Here is a 16,452-nt window from a genome sequence, read left to right on the forward strand (position 1 = left end):
GGAGCAACTGAGTGAGTGTGTTAGCAGCTTTGGTGCACGAGACCGAGTATTAGTGATGGGTGATTTAAATGCGAAGGTGAGTAATGTGGCAGTTGAGGGTATAATTGGTGTACATGGCATGTTCAGTGTTGTAAATGGAAATGGTGAAGAGCTTATGGATTTGTGTTTGGAAGAAAAGACTGGTGATTGGAAATACCTGGTTTGAAAAGAGATATACATAAGTATACATATGTTAGTACGATAGATGGTCAAAGGGCATTACTGGGTTACATGTCAATTGATAGGCATGTAAAAGAGAGGCTTTTGGATGTTAATATGCTGAGAAAGGCAGCTGGAGGAATGTGTGATCACCATCTTGTGGAGGCAAAGGTAAAGATTTTTAGAGATTTTCAAAAAAGAAGAGAGACTGTTGGGGAGAAGAGAATGGTAAGAGTAAGTGAGCTTGGGAAGGAGACTTGTGTGAGGAAGTACTAGGAGATATTGAGTTTAGAATGGCAAAAGGTGACAGCAAATGACGTGAGGGGAATGAGTGAGGAATGGGATGTATTTAGGGAAGCATTGATGGCTTGTGCAAAAGATGCATGTGTCATGAGCAAGGTGGGAGATGGGCAGATTAGAAAGGCTAGTGAGTATTGGGATGAAGAAGTAAAGTTGTTAGTGAAAGAGAAAAGGCATTTGGACAAGGATGGAGTGCAAATGACTGGGAGATGTATGAAAGGGCACCGGAGGTCAACAGGAAGGTGCAAGGGTTGAAAAAAGAGGGCAAATGACAGTTTGGGTGAGATAGTATCTGTAAACTTTAGGGAGAATAAGATGTTTTGGAAGGAGGTAAATAATGTGTGAAAGACAAGGGAACAAATGGGAACATCCGTGAAGGGGCAAGGGAGGAAGTGATAACAGGTAGTGATAAAGTGAGAGGGAGATGGAGTAAGTATTTTGAAGGTTTGTTGAATGTGTTTGATGATAGAGTACCAGATGTAGGTTGTTTTGGTAGGGGTGGTGTGCAAAGTGAGAGGGTCAGGGAAAATGGTTTGGTTAAGAGAGAAGAGGTGGTGAAAGCCTTGTGGAAGATGAAATCTGGCTAGGTGGTGAGTATGGATGGTGTTGTAGTTGAGTTTATTAAGAAAGGGGGTGACTGTGTTGTTGATTGTTTGGTAAGGATGTTCATTGTATGTATGGATCATGGTTTAGTGCCTGAGGATTGGCGGAATGCATATACAGTGCCATTGTACAAAGGCAAAGGGGATAAAGTTGAATGGTCAAACTACAGAGGCAAAAGTTTGTTGAGTATTCCTGTGAAATTGTTTGGAAGGGTATTGATTAAGAGGATAAAGGCATATATAGAGCATCAGACTGGGGAGGAGCCGTGTGGTCTCAGAAGTGGTAGAGGATGTGTGGATCAGGTGTTTATTTGAAGAATGTGTGAAATATTTAAAAAACCAGTTGGGTTTGTATTTGGCATTTATGTGTCTGGAGAAGGCATATGTTAGGGTTGATACTGATGCTTTGTGGAAGGTTTTAAGAGTACATGGAGTGGGAGGTAAGTTGCTAGGAGCATTGAAAAGTTTTTATCAATGATGTAAGGCATGTGTCCACGTAAGAAGAGAGGAGAGTGATTGGTTCCTGTGGCATGGGTGTGTGATGTCCTTATGGTTTAATTTGTTTATGGATGGGTGGTTAGGGAGGTAATGCAAGAGTTTTAGAGAGAGGTGTGAGTATGCAGTCTGTTGGGGATGAGAGAGCCTGGGAAGTATGTCAGTTATTGTTTGACGATGATAAAGCACTGATGGCTGATTCAAGTGAAAAACTGTAGAAGTGGGTGACTGAGCTTGGGAAAGTGTGGGAAAGGAGAAAGTTGACAGTAAATGTAAATAAGAGCAAGGTTATTAGGTTCAGTAGGGTTGAGGGACAAGTTAGTTGGAATGTAAGTTTGAATGGAGAAATATCAGAGGAAGTTAATTGTTTTAGATATCTGGAAGTGGAAATAGCAGCGGATGGAACCATGGGAGACAGAAGTGAGTCACAGGGTGGGGGATAGGGGCGAAGGTGAGAAAGAGATGGAGTGAGTATTTTGAAGGTTTGTTGAATGTGTTTGATGATAGAGTGGCAGATATAGGGTGTTTTGGTAGAGGTGGTGTGCGAAGTGAGAGGGTCAGGGAGAAAGGTTTGGTAAACAGCGTAGAGGTAGTAAAAGCTTTGCGGAAGATGAAAGCCTGCAAGGTGGCGGGTTTCTATGGTATTGCAGTGGAATTTATTAAAAAAGTGGATGATTGTGTTGTTGACTGGCTGGTAAGGATATTCACTGTATGTATGGTTCATGGGGAAGTGTCTGAGGAATGACAGAATGCATGCATAGTGCCATTGTACAAAGGCAAAAGGGATAAAGGTGAGTGTTGAAATTACAGAGGTATAAGTTTGTTGAGTATTTCTGGGAAATTATATGAGAGGGTATTGACTGAGAGGGTAAAGGCATGTACAGAGCATCAGACTGGGGAAGAGCAGTGTGGTTTCAGAATTGTAGAAGATGTATGGATCAGGTGTTTGCTTTGAAGATTGTGTGGGAGAAATACTTAGAAAAATAGATGGATTTGTATGTAGCATTTATGGACCTGGAGAAGGCATATGATAGAGTTGATAGAGATGCTCTGTGGAAGGAATAAGAGTATATGGTGTGGGAGGTAAGTTGCTAGGAGTATTGAAAAGTTTTTATCAAGGATATAAGGCATGTGTACAATTAGGAAGAGAGGAGAATGACTGGTTCCCAGTGAATGTCAGTTTGCGGCAGGGATGCGTGATGTCTCCATAGTTTGGAGGGTTATGGAGACAGGGGCACGTATGCAGTCTTTTGTGGATGAGAGGGCTTGGGAAGTGAGTTAGTTGTTGTTCGCTGATGATACAGCGCTGGTGGCTGATATGGGTGAGAAACTGCAGAAATTGGTGACTGAGTTTGGTAAAGTGTGTGAAAGGAAAGCTGAGAGTAAATGTGAATAAGAGCAAGGTAATTAGGTTCAGTAGGGTTGAGGGACAAGTAAATTGAGAGGTAAGTTTGAATTGAGAAAAAACTGGAGGAAGTGAAGTGTTTTAGATATCTGGGAGTGGATTTGGTAGTGGATGGAACCACGGAAGCGGAAGTGAGTCACTGGGTAGGGGATGGGGCGAATGTTCTGGGAGCCTTGAAGAATGTGTGGAAGGCAAGAACATTATCTTGGAGAGCAAAAAATGGGTATGTTTGAAGGAAGAGTGGTTGCGAGGCATGGGCTGTAGATAGGGTTGTGCAGAGGAGAGTGGATGTGTTGGAAATGAAATGTTTGAGGACAATATGTGGTTTGATCGCATAAATAATGAAAAGTTGAGAGAGATGTGTGGTGATAAAAAGAGGTTGGTTGAGAGAGCAGAAGAGGGTGTGTTGGAGTGGTTTTGTCACATGGAGAGAATGAGTGAGGAAAGATTGACAAAGAGGATATATGTGTCAGAGGTGGAGGGAACAAGGAGAAGTGGGAGACCAAATTGGAGGTGGAAGGATGGAGTGAAAAAGATTTTGAGCGATCGGGGCCTGAACATACAGGAGGGTGAAAGGCGTGCAAGGAATAGAGTGAATTGGAACAATGTGGTATACTGGGGTCGACATGCTGTCAGTGGATTGAACCAGGGCATGTGAAGTCTCTGGGGTAAACCATGAAAAGTTTTGTGGGGCCTGGATGTGGAAAGGGAGTTGTGGTTTCAGTGCATTACACATGACAGGTAGAGACTGAATGTGAATGAATGTGGCCTTTTTTTGTCTTTTCCTGGCGCTATCTCACTAACATGGGAGATGGCGATTAAGTATGATAAATAAATGAAATATATAACATTCATACTTGCTTGCCTTCATCCATTCCTGGCACTACCCCACCCCACAGGAAACATCATCATTACCCCCTGCTTCAGCAAGGTAGCACCAGGTAAACAGTCAAAAAAGGCCACATTCATTCACGCTTAGTCTCCTGCTGTCATGTGTAATGCACCAAAACCACGGCTCCCTATCCATATCCAGGCCCCACAGACCTTTCCATGGTTTTCCCCGCACGCTTCACATGCCCTGGTTCAGTCCATTGAAAGCACGTCGACCCCAGTATACCACATCATTCCAATTCACTCTAATCCTTGTATGCCTCACACCTTCCTGTATGTTCAGGCCCCGATTGCTCAAAAGCTTTTTCATTTCATCCTTCCACCTCCAATTTGGTCTCCTGCTTCTCCTTATTCCCTACACATCAGACACTCATATCCTCTTTGTCAATTTTTCCTCACTCATTCTCTCCATATGACCAAACCATTTCAACACACCCTCTTCAGCTGTCTCAGCCACACTCTTTTTATTTCCACACATATCTCTTACTCTTTCATTAGTCGATCAAACCACCTCACACCACATATTGTCCTCAAACATTTCATTTCCAACATATCCATCCTCCTTCATACAACCATATCTATAGCCCATGCCTTGCAACCATATAACATTGTTGGAACTATTATTCCTTCAAACTTGATTTCTGCTCTCCAGGATAATGTTCTCTCCTTCCACACATTCTTCATGCTCCCAGATCCTTCACCTCCTCTCCCACCCTGTGACTCACTCTCTCTTCCATGGTTCCATTCACTGCAAAGTCCACTCCCAGATATCTAAAACACTTCTTCCCCTAATTTTTTCCATTCAGACTTACATCCCAATTAACTTGTCCCTCAACCCTTCTGAACCTAATAACCTTGATCTTATTCACATTTACTCTCAACTTTCTCGTTTCACACACTATTCCAAACTCAGTTACCAATTTCTGCTATTTTTCACTCAAATTAGCCAGTAGAACTGTATCAGCAAACAAAAACTGGCTCACTTCCCCGCCACTTTCGTCATTCAACAAACTGCATACTCGCCCTTCTCTCCAAAACTCTTGCATTTATCTCCCTAAGCTCTCCATCTATAAACGAATTAAGTATTGGGGAGAAGAGAATGGTTGAGAGTAAGTGAGCTTGGAAAGGGTACTTGTGTGAGGAATTACCAGGAGAGACTGAGTGTAGATTGGCAAAAGGTGAGAGCAAATGATGTGAGGGAAGTGGGTGAGGAATGGGATCTATTTAGGGAAGCAGTGATGGCATGTGCAAAAGATGCCTGTGGCATGAAAATGGTGGGAGGTGGGCAGATCAGAAAGGGTAGCGAGTGGTAGGATGAAGAAATAAAGTTGATAGTGAAAGAGAAAAGAGAGGCATTTGGATGATACGGACAAGGAAGGAGTGCAAGTGAATGGGAGACATGTAAAAGAATGCGGCAGGAGGTCAAGAGGAAGGTGCAAGGGATGAAAAAGAGGACACATGCAAGTCGGGGTGAGAGGGTATCGTTAAACTTGGAGAATGAAAAATGTTTTGGAAGGAGATAAATACCGTGCATAAGACGAGAAAAAAATGGGAACATTGGTGAAGGGGGCTAGGGGGAAGTATTAACAGGTAGTGATGAAGTAAGAATGGAGTGATTATTTTCAAGGTTTGTTTAAAGTGTTTGATGATACAGTGGCAGATGTACGGTGTTTTTGTTGGGGTGGTGTGCAAAGTGAGAAGGTCAGGGAAAATGGTTGGTAAAGAGAGAAGAGGTAGTGAGAGCTTGGCAGAAGATGAAATCCAGTGAGGTGGTGGGTTTGGATGGTATTGCAGTAGAATTTATTAAGAAAGGGGGTGATTGTGTTGTTGATAGGTTGGTAAAGATATTCATTGTATGTATGGATCGTGGTGAAGTGCCTGAGGATTGGCAGAATGCATGCATAGTGCCATTGTACAAAGCCAGAGGCAATAAATGTGAGTGTTCAAACTACAGAGGCATAAGTTTGTTGAGTATTCTTGGGAAAGTGTATGGGAGGGTACTAATTGAGAGGGTGAAGGCATGTACAGAGCATCAGATTGGGGAAGAGCAGTATGATTTCAGATGTGGTAGAGGATGTGTGGATTAGGTGTTTTTGTTGAAGAATATATGTAGAAATACATAGAAAAACAGATGGATTTGTATGTAGCATTTACGGATCTGGAGAAGTCATGTGATAGGTTTGATAAAGATGCTTTTTGGAAGGTCTTAAGAGTATATGGTGTGAGAGGTAAGCTGGTAGAAGCAGTGAAAAGTTTTTATCAAGGATGTAAGGCATGTGTACGAGTAGGAAGAGAGGAGAGTGATTGGTTCCCAGTGAAGGTCAGTCTGCAGTAAGGGTGTGTGATGTCCCCATGGTTGTTTAATTTGTGAGTGCAAGAGTTATGGAGAGAGAGGTGAGTATCCAGTCTGTTGGGGATGAAAGGGCCTGGGAAGTGAGTCGGTCATTGATTGCCAATGATATATCTCTGATGGCTGATTCGAGTGAGAAACTGAGAAGGCGAGGCATGTACAGAGCATCAGATTGGGGAAGAGCAGTATGGTTTCAGAAGTGGTAGAGGATGTGTGGATCAGGTGTTTTTGTTGAAGGATATATGTGAGAAATACTTTGAAAAACAGATGGATTTGTATGTAACATTTATGGATCTGGAGAAGGCATATGATAGGTTTGAATAAGATGCTTTTTGGTAGGACTTAAGAGTAAATGGTGCGAGAGGTAAGCTGCTAGAAGCAGTGAAAAGTTTTTATCAAGGATGTAAGGCATAAGTACGAGTAGGAAGAGGAGAGTGATTGGTTCCCAGTGAAAGTCAGTCTGCGGTAAGGGTGTGTGATGTCCCCATGATTGTTTAATTTGTATATGGATGGAGTGGTTAGGGAGGTGTTTTATGGAGAGTTATGGAGAGAGAAAGAGAGGCGAGTATCCAGTTTGTTGGGGATGAGAGGGCCTGGGAAGTGAGTCAGTCATTGATTGCCGATGATATAGCTCTGGTGGCTGATTTGAGTGAGAAACTGTAGAAGTTGGTGACTGAGTTTGGGAAAGTGTGTGAAAGGAGAAAGTTGAGAGTAAATGTGAATAAGAGGTTATTAGGTTCACTAGGGTTAAGGGACAAGTTAACTGGGATGTTAGTTTGAATGGAGAAAAACTGAAGTGTAGTGTTGTAGATATATGGGAGTGGACTTAGCAGCGAATGGAAGCGGAAGAGAGTCATGCATACATACACATACACAGACATATACATATATACACATTTACATATTCATATTTGCTTGCCTTCATCCATTCCTGGCACTACCCCACCCCACAGGAAACAGCATTGCTACCCCCTGCTTTTGTGAGATAGCGCCTGGAAAACACAAAAAAGGCCATATCCGTTCACACTCAGTCTCTAGCTGTCATGTGTAATGCACCGAAACCACAGCTCCCTATCCACGTCCAGGCCCCACAGACCTTTCCATGGTTTACCTCACACATTTCATATGCCCTGGTTCAGTCCATTGACAGCACATCAGCCCCAGTATACTCCGTCGTTGCAATTCACTCTGTTCCTTGCACGCCTCTCACCCTCCTGTATGTGCAGGCCCCGATCGCTCAAAATCTTTTTCACTCCATCCTTCCACCTCCAATTTGTTCTCCCATTTCTCCTTGTTCCCTCCACCTCTGACACATATCCTCTTTTTCAATCTTTCCTCATTCATTCTCTCAACTACCCTCTTAAATTCCACACATCTCTCTTACCCCTTCATTACTTACTCGATCAAAGCACCTCATACCACATATTGTCCTCAAACATTTCGTTTCCAACACATCCACCCTCCTCCAAACAACCCTATCTCTAGCCCATGCCTCGCACCCATATAATATTGTTGGAATTATTCATTCTTCAAACATACCCATTTTTGCTCTCTGAAGTAACGTTCTCACTTTCCACACATTCTTCATCGCTCCCAAAACCTGAGCCAAGTACCCATTTTATTGACCATCCCCTAGGGGTGGATGAACAGTAGGGTTGACTGTGAACCAACTGCTGCAACCAGGATTCATACCTTATGTGCTCAACCCTGGGTGGCCAATTAATGCGTCATAGTCAAGAACACTAACCGCTACACCACGAGCGTCCTATATGAGAAATACTTAGAAAAACAAGATTTGTATGTAGGGTGTATGGGTGTAGAGAAGGCTTATGACAGGGTTGATAGAGATGCTTTGTGGAAGGTTTTTAGAAATATATGGTGTGGGAGATAAGCTGCTAGAAGCATTAAAAAGTTTTTATTAAGTGTGTAAGGCATATGTACGAGTAGGAAGTGAATGATTGATTCCCAGTGAAGGTCGGCTTGCGACAGGTGTGTGTAATGTCCCCTGGTTGTTTGTTTACGGATGGCATGGTTAGGGAGGTAAATACATGAGTTATGGAGAGAGGAGCGAGTATGCAGTCTGTTGGGATGAGAGGGCCTGGGAAGTGTCAATTGTTGCTAGCTGAAGATACAGCACTGGTGACTTAATTCGAGTGAAAAACTGTAGAAGTTGGAGACTGGGTTTGGAAAAGTGTGTGAATGGAGAAAGTTGAGAGTAAATATGAAAAAGGTTATTATTAGGTTCAGCAGGGTTGTGGGACAAGTTAGTTGGGATGTAAGTTTGAATGGAGAAAAATTGCAGGAAGTTAAGTGTTTTAGATATTTGGAAGGGACTTAGCAGCAAATGGAACCATGGAAGCGGAAGTGAGTCATAGGGTGGGGGAATGGGATGAAGGTTCTGGGTGCAATGAAGAAAGTGTGAAAAGCGAGAACTTTATCTCAGAGAGCAGAAATGGGTACGTTTGAAGGAATAGTTGTCCCAACAATATTATATATTAGTATGCATGTGCATCGGACATGATGAGCCTTTTACAAGCAGAGTACTCAAGAGCTTAGCCTTCAAATCACCTCCAAACTTCCAAAAGCTTAGTATTCATAACCTAGCCCTCAACAAGGCTAGTACATATTTGCTCCCTATGATATGTACATGATATGCCTTTAACAAACGGAGTACTCAAGAGCTTAGCCTTTCAATCACCTCCAAACTTCTAAAAGCTTACTAATCAGAACCTAGTCCTCAACAAGGCTAGTACATATTTGCCCCAAAGGAATGCTTAATCACATTACTGCTATCAGAGTACAATTTAAGTGTTCTAGACCTCATTGCACAATTTGAGTAGAGACGCTTAGTTGCTGCAAAGGAACAGAATAAGTTGAACTTACTGTATTACAATTTGACACTAACTAACTTCAAGGATACAATAGCATGATTTCTTTAAGGGACAGTTCCATTGTGCATTAAACTGGATGGGAAATTCATTAACAACAATAGTGTTATTGTTAATGATAATACTAGCTATAGTAATGATAAGTGACAACAATACCTGTAATGATGATAATGTTGATAAAGGTACCAGTAACAATTGCGGTAATAATGCAACGACACCACCATTAATAGTGCACATATAATAATCGGCGTTCCCCCACCTCCCCGTCTTACGTTGAGAGACTTAACGAGAAGAATGTTATGTTGGAGATTTCAGCGGTTCAGATCCGGGTAGCTCGGAAGTTTTCTTACTACGAATATTGTAAATTTATCAATTCAGAAAAAATTGCACAATTCAAATCGCAAAACCAGTTGGTTTTTTTTTTTATATATAGAGAGGGAATGGCAGTGGCGAAGTTGCCATGAGAACGGTAATGGTTAGTGCAGGGCCTCTTGAGAGGAATTTTATCAGGGGGTACAGAGTTTCTTTAGGGTCCCCTTCTCTTCTCCATCAGTCATCTTGTATTGTCCACTACGGTTTTATGTCATGAGCTTTAAGGCCAAAAAGGGCATGGAAAATGAGGGATGGAATGGAGCGCTCTGTTATTCTGCATTTTGTGAGGTCCCGGGTACGATGTGTCCCTGCACCACCTCTCACTGGACATGGGTGCACTTGTACCGCGAGACACCACTTTTGGACGCAGTTATACATACGTATGCTTCACTTCTTACCGCCCACCCTCTTGGAAATATAAATGTAAACATTTAAGTTTTAACTGTATGTAACGCTCTCTTGTTTTATGTTTACTTCTTGTCGATCATATGATAAAGATTAATGAAAGACGTGGTAGGGGAAATACCGGTGATGTGGTCCACAAAAGGGCAACCGTTATCTGGCCGTCCGTTATGATCACTCTTAATGTTCGCATGTTTTGTCCTCAGTACTTACTTTAGGTGTTTGATAGAATGCAGTGCACATTATCAGGAGCGTATTGCACCCTGGCCTCCGCCTCTGGCACCACATTCCAGCAGCCACCATATTAAAAGTAGAGGTGGAGGTTAGGTGCAAGTGTACCGGACACACACACACACACACACTCTCTCTCTCTCTCTCTCTCTCTCTCTCTCTCTCTCTCTCTCTCTCTCTCTCTCTCTCTCTCTCTCTCTCTCTCTCTCTTTGCCACCATTATGCCGCTCTCTGGGACCAAATGTTATCCTTCGTTGTGCGAAAACCTCACGATTACCGTACCATAGTCATATTTTGGGTGTTGCACAATGCGTTCAGGTATCCTCATATGTAGGTACATTTACATTAATGGGAAATTGGAATAGGCCTATTGCAATGTGCCATTCACCTACAGTATCAAAGACACTGTGTATGTGTACATGGACAAAAACTATTAAATATGTGTCACATTCAAGATGGTTACCAACGAGTTTTCATAAGGCCGGAGTTACTCTCTTCGTAATGATTTAATGTTAAAAAATAGTGTGAATATATTTTAATATATTACTGATTATTACACGTAAAGTGTATACCAATACGTTGTCCAGTGCGGTGTACAAAATATTTTCAAAATGACTGATGACAATAACTACAAAAATGCGATTGGCCTAAAGACAAGAAAAATTTTATTTCAGAATGCCTAAAAAGTGACAAAAAGTAATTTTGAAGAACTGAGCACAGTTACTAGCACTTGACTTATTCCATATAAACGGTTTTGCTCGTTTCTTAAAGTCATCTCTAGTTTGATCTTTGTTTTGCCTGACAGTGGAAGACCATTTCATTAAACTACCGGTAATGTTCTCACTTTGAATAATTTCAACATTACAACTTGTATATTTTGAAGCACTTCTATTTTATAGTGTTATACAAATCCCCATGTCATCTTATTCACTCCGTATTTTGCTATGAAGATACGAACATATTAGATTGAGACAATCTGAATTCTGTTTGGGAGGAGAGTAATGCTTAAATCTAAGTTATTTGCATCTTATTTTATTCAGTTTTTAAGGCTACTTTACTGTGGTGAACAAGCATAATGGAAATGACTGAATCAGAAGCGGTACAAGTTGTTTTTCAGTTTTCTAATCGAAATTGCGAATATCTGAAGAATTTTTTTCTATTTTATATAGTATTTCTAAGCGATACTAGTGCCATACGAAAATAAGTAGTCTGTGGTACCCAAGGTTACATGTGACTGATTCAGTTTGTTCCATTTTATGCTAACTTGATGGGCACAGCATTTTTCAATCGTTTGTCGATAGTGAACAAAATGGAAGCAACATTACGTAAAGGCAATGGCATTAGTTATCGTATATGCAAAAGCTTTTGATACAAATTATATTTTATTGTGGAAATTAAATGTGTTAATCGGGATGAAAATTCTATACTTTGGTCTCAAGTGTAGCTGACTGCTACACAGTTTTGCAGTGTTTCGTACTTGAGTCTCTGTTTTTCGAATAATTAACCACATGCCGGATGGTAGTGAAGTATAGATTTCAGTTGTACGCAATCATTAAGGCATTGTTGTAATCAGAAAAGAAAATATCAATGATAGAGGAGACTTGGATACCGAGAAAATGTAAATGAATTTGACAATTCATTGACACTATTATGCTGAATGAGTGTATTCTGACACATTTTGATACACACGATTCATCTATCATATAGCCATTCAGGGATGTTGCTTAGTTCTAGAAAACTTACAGAATTTTTGTTTCTATGGGTCTGGCTTCCCGAATTTTGCACTTGGGATGGAAATGGGTACTCAAAGTGGACTTCATCTACAAAGGTGAAGCATACTGACCTGCTGGCTGTTGAACCATCTTTACATTACAGAAGAGCTCAAGACAACAGTATTTATTATGCTGTATACACTTCTCTCTCCGTTGGTACAAAATAGAGGGAAGAAAAAATCGGTAATCAGGTAAGAGTAACTGCAATGATTCTCATCATTGTAGAGTAAAAACAAATTGAATTTCAGCATCTAAAGTGGAGAAATTTGATGTAATTCAGGTGACAAATGTGGAGGTATATAGAACGGTGATATTATAAATGCATATTGCTTATTATATGTATGTAACTGTACAAAGCCTTTGTGGAATGATCGTGATTTTAGTTTGGGTGAATTTGCACTCACTGTTTGTCTTCAGAATATCATTGACTGTAGATCTCAGCCAGTAGGGAGGGAATGGTTAAACAGCACTCCACTACCAGACAAATGCAAGCTTTATTTTTTCTTCAGTTTGTGTACAGAGAAAGAATTTTCAGTATTGCAGGACAGTTTGATGCGTTATCCTGCTTATTGTGAATGACCAGAATCTCGCTTTGGGAACACAAGGCAAGAATGTTCGAAAATTCAGAGATCCCACGATTTTGACCAATTCCAACCAGAGGTCATGAATGTTGATCAGTTTTCAGACTCATGCCTAAAACCATGAGTGGCATATTATTCTTTCAGCCATTCCTCTTAATTTCCTGTGTTCCTCTGTTATCATGACCCCAGGTCTACATTCCTCTCCATCATTCTTCTTGCTCCTCATCAGTTGATCAGCTGCCGAACTTGCACACAGACCTTCCTGCACACTACTCTCAGTAGTCTCCGAGTATGTGTGTGTTAGTCCTTTTATATGACTATTAAACAGTTGCCAATATTGCTTCCAAAGCACTTCCTTTGTGTGTGTGTGTGTGTGTGATTACAAATTTGTATTGTGTTTGGAGGGATTTTTTACACGTGCGGGGCACCATCTTTTGAACATTCATTGCTATCTTACAGCTCCATAAGTTTCTATATGCTGCTTGTATTTACATTGCTTTCATTCATTTCATTCCATTCATCCAGAACAGAAACTTGCAACATTCTGCTAGTGACATCAACCTCTTTTGAGAAGGCTATTCTGACATGTGTGTCATTACTATTTGCATACTACTGGAAAGGGTTTTATGCTCTTCTTGCCATCTCGTAAATGTGTATCTTGTCTCAGTCATATGTATACATGTATACATACAAGTATTGTGCCCACCCCAAATTACATCAGGTACCCATTTATCAACCAGATGAGTTAGCTGTGTGCTAGCAGCCCTGTGTGGAACTCAGACCCAGACCTGTTTGAGTGATGGCTTACAACACTAACCATTACATTAAGGAGGCTTGAAGAATTCCCATACTAGGAATGTATAACTACCTTTTTGTAATGTCATTTTTTTACTGTATGTAGGAGTGCTACTCTTACAAGCTCCCATCCCCCATTCTTAACTGTTTTTAACATTCAATATATTGTTTCCAAACAAGGACACTGAATCTGGGTCTTCCTTGACCTGGGCAATTTGAAGACAAGCTAGTGTCCAGGTTTTGCTTAGCTTGCCAAAGAAAAAAAAAAGATGTCATTCCAGGTTGTGGACATTTTGTTGAAGTGATGTGATTAATTTGTGATTTTTTTCCCACCAGACCCAAAATACATTCCAGATCTGGTCTGGGTAGATACAGTCTAGGTTTGAGAGAATATAGGTGTAACCCCTTAAACATATACCTTACACCTCAAAACCATTTGGTCTGGTTTGTGAGGATACCCTTTGGAACTTTTTGATTTACAATTTCATAGTCTACACTGACAGGCTCGTATTGATACTGTGAAACTTTGAGACATCTTTTCCAAGTTTCTTAATTTTTTTTCAGAATACACTACTTTCTGTGTCCTTGCGGATCTTGAAGATTTTTCAAAATCAGACTGATTTAGAAATTCAAATGGTGGAATCAAGTCCCCCTCCCCTCTCCTTTTTTTTTCTTTTTTTTTTTAGCCTGACTTTCTTAACTATTATGTCGTAGCATGATTGTTACCCCACTTATTGAAGTGTGTTAACTCTTTCGATACAATGAACATCAGCCTACTGTTGTGTAGCAGATTGCATTTTGGATGTCTTTCTACACACAATTTTCTAATTTAAATTGATTTGTAAGTTCTGTTGTCTGGCCATAGAGGGCAACCAAGCAATCAGTGGAACTACCTAGAGGCCTCAGCAACCTACTGGTGACCACAGTTGGTGAATGTGCACCTTTTCTAGTGACTTGCTGAGACTGTGGTTCCCCCTCATTCTTGAAGCATCCATAGCTGCATTTCTGGCACATCTGTGCCACCTTGATATGGGATAAGCCAATCTGATAAATTGTTTGTTTCTGGTAAACCATAAATGCTCATCTCTTCATTCAGGAGAAAAGACAGTGGTGTTGAGTTTTCCTGCTCTTAATCATTTAATTGATTAAAAAAGTTATGAAATGTAAGTTTTAAGTTATGTGCATTCAATTGGTCACTCTTTTAGATAGTATTTTTCTTTATAGTAGGAGGTCTCAGTAACCTACTGGTGACCACAGTTGGTAGATGTGCACCTTTTCTAGTGACTTGCTGAGACTGAGGTATCCCCTTATTCTTGAAGCATCCATAGTTGCATTTCTGGCACACCTGTGCCACCTTGATATGGGATAAGCCAATCTGATAAATTGTTTGCTTCTCGTAAACCATAAATGCTTATCTCTTCATTCAGAAGAAAAGACATTGGTGTTGAGTTTTCCTGCACCTAATCATTTAATTGATTAAAAAAGTTATGAAATGTAAGTTTTAAGTTATGTGCATTCAATTAGTCACTCTTTCAGATAGTATTTTTCCTTGTAGTGATGCATTCCTTGTAGTGATGCATCAGCTTGTTAAGTATTGCGTGGTTTAGCTAGCACCAAGTATGTTCATTTAGTCAAATTGGTGGAATTACAGAACCATCAAAAGAGAGATAAGAGTTGTGAGGAGTTTTGGATAGAGAGGTAGGTAGAAATTTGGTCTTGGAGGCTCTTAACTTAAGATTTTGTGTACCCCACTGAGATATCCTGTCCAAGTCCAAGTTTACTGAGGAAGCTGTGTCAAGATGAGATGCAGATTGAGTAAGAGTAGAGGGAGCAGAATTGAAGATGTGGATGAATGCAGTGTTTAGTTGTCAGCGTATGAGTACGTTGGATTATTTGTGGAGAGGAAATCATTGAAAAAAAGGAGAAAAAGTGTAGTGGACAAGACAGAACCTTGAGGGACACCGCTGTTGATGGAGAAAAGGGGGGAGACTGATACATCAACAACCACAGAGATAGATCAGCCAGAGAGGAAGCTAGATATGAGGGAGCAAAGCAAGGGAGGGAATCCTGAAGAGGAGAGCTTAGAGATGAGACCCCAATACCACACCCTGTCAAAAGCCATAGATATGTCAAGGGCAACTACATATGACTCCCCAAAATCTTTCAGGGATGATGACCAGACATTAGTAAGATAGGAAAGAATATCACTGGTGGGTCTCCCCTTAATTCTTAAGGAAAAGAATTGTGTGCACTTTTTTTTCTAAATATGGGGAGAGAGGCAAAACAGCATGCATCAAAAGAGTTACATGATAAAATGGAGATATATTTGTATTGAAAAATCATTTTTAAGTAATTCATCATTCAGGGTTATACATTTATATTTACAATTCCATATAAGGGCAGGACTGTGCAATTTCTGTTTATATTAGTGATTGATCTCTTTCTGAATGTTTAAAGTATTTATGATTGCTTTTCTTTTTATTTCAGAGATTGATCTCTTTGTCTTAATATATAAAGTATTTATGATATGATTCGTTCACACTTAGCTAGAGACTGTGAACGAATGGCACCTTAGTTGTCTTTTCCTAGCGCTACCTCGCACACATGAGGGGGAGGGGGATGTTATTCCATGTGTGGCGAGGTGGCGATGGAAATGAATAAAGGCAGACAGTGTGAATTGTGTGCATGTGTATATATGTATATTTCTGTGTGTGTATATATATGTGTACATTGAGATGAATGGGTATGTATATTTGCGTGTGGGGGCGTGTATGTATATACATGTGTATGGGTGTGGGTTGGGCCATTTCTTTCGTCTGTTTCCTTGCGCTACCTCGCAAACGCGGGAGACAGCGACAAAGCAAAATAAATAAAATAAATATATATTTATGATATACATTTCTTTCCAGGCATTCCACTTGCGAGACATTCGATGTGAACGGCCCAGGTTCCTTAGCAAGTCCTTTTGTGGATTCATGACATTTAACATAGTGACGTACTCCCTTTTAATAGCGGAGATCCTTCTCACACGGGAGACTGAGACTCATGAGGAAAGGGTTAGTTTGATTCATATTTTGTTGTCCACCTCATCAGCTGTGACTACTTTGTCTCTTGTACGGTATATTGTTTAATGTAAGACCAGTGGTATACCAGAAACTTGACCACTTTAT

At 40.6% G+C, this 16,452-nt stretch overlaps 1 protein-coding gene across 5 annotated transcripts in view; it reads left to right on the top strand.

Moving 5' to 3' along the window:
- Positions 1-16,452, top strand: part of LOC139755299 (uncharacterized) — a 151,755-nt gene that overhangs the window by 58,480 nt on the left and 76,823 nt on the right. For all 5 annotated transcript variants that reach the window (XM_071673412.1, XM_071673414.1, XM_071673411.1 and 2 more), the window contains one exon: positions 16,192-16,338. In XM_071673412.1, the coding sequence (XP_071529513.1) occupies positions 16,192-16,338 (147 nt within the window). The remainder of the gene's footprint in view (positions 1-16,191; positions 16,339-16,452) is intronic.

The sequence above is a fragment of the Panulirus ornatus genome, chromosome 19 (assembly GCF_036320965.1).
Source record: "Panulirus ornatus isolate Po-2019 chromosome 19, ASM3632096v1, whole genome shotgun sequence".
NCBI classification, from domain to species: Eukaryota; Metazoa; Arthropoda; class Malacostraca; order Decapoda; family Palinuridae; genus Panulirus; species Panulirus ornatus.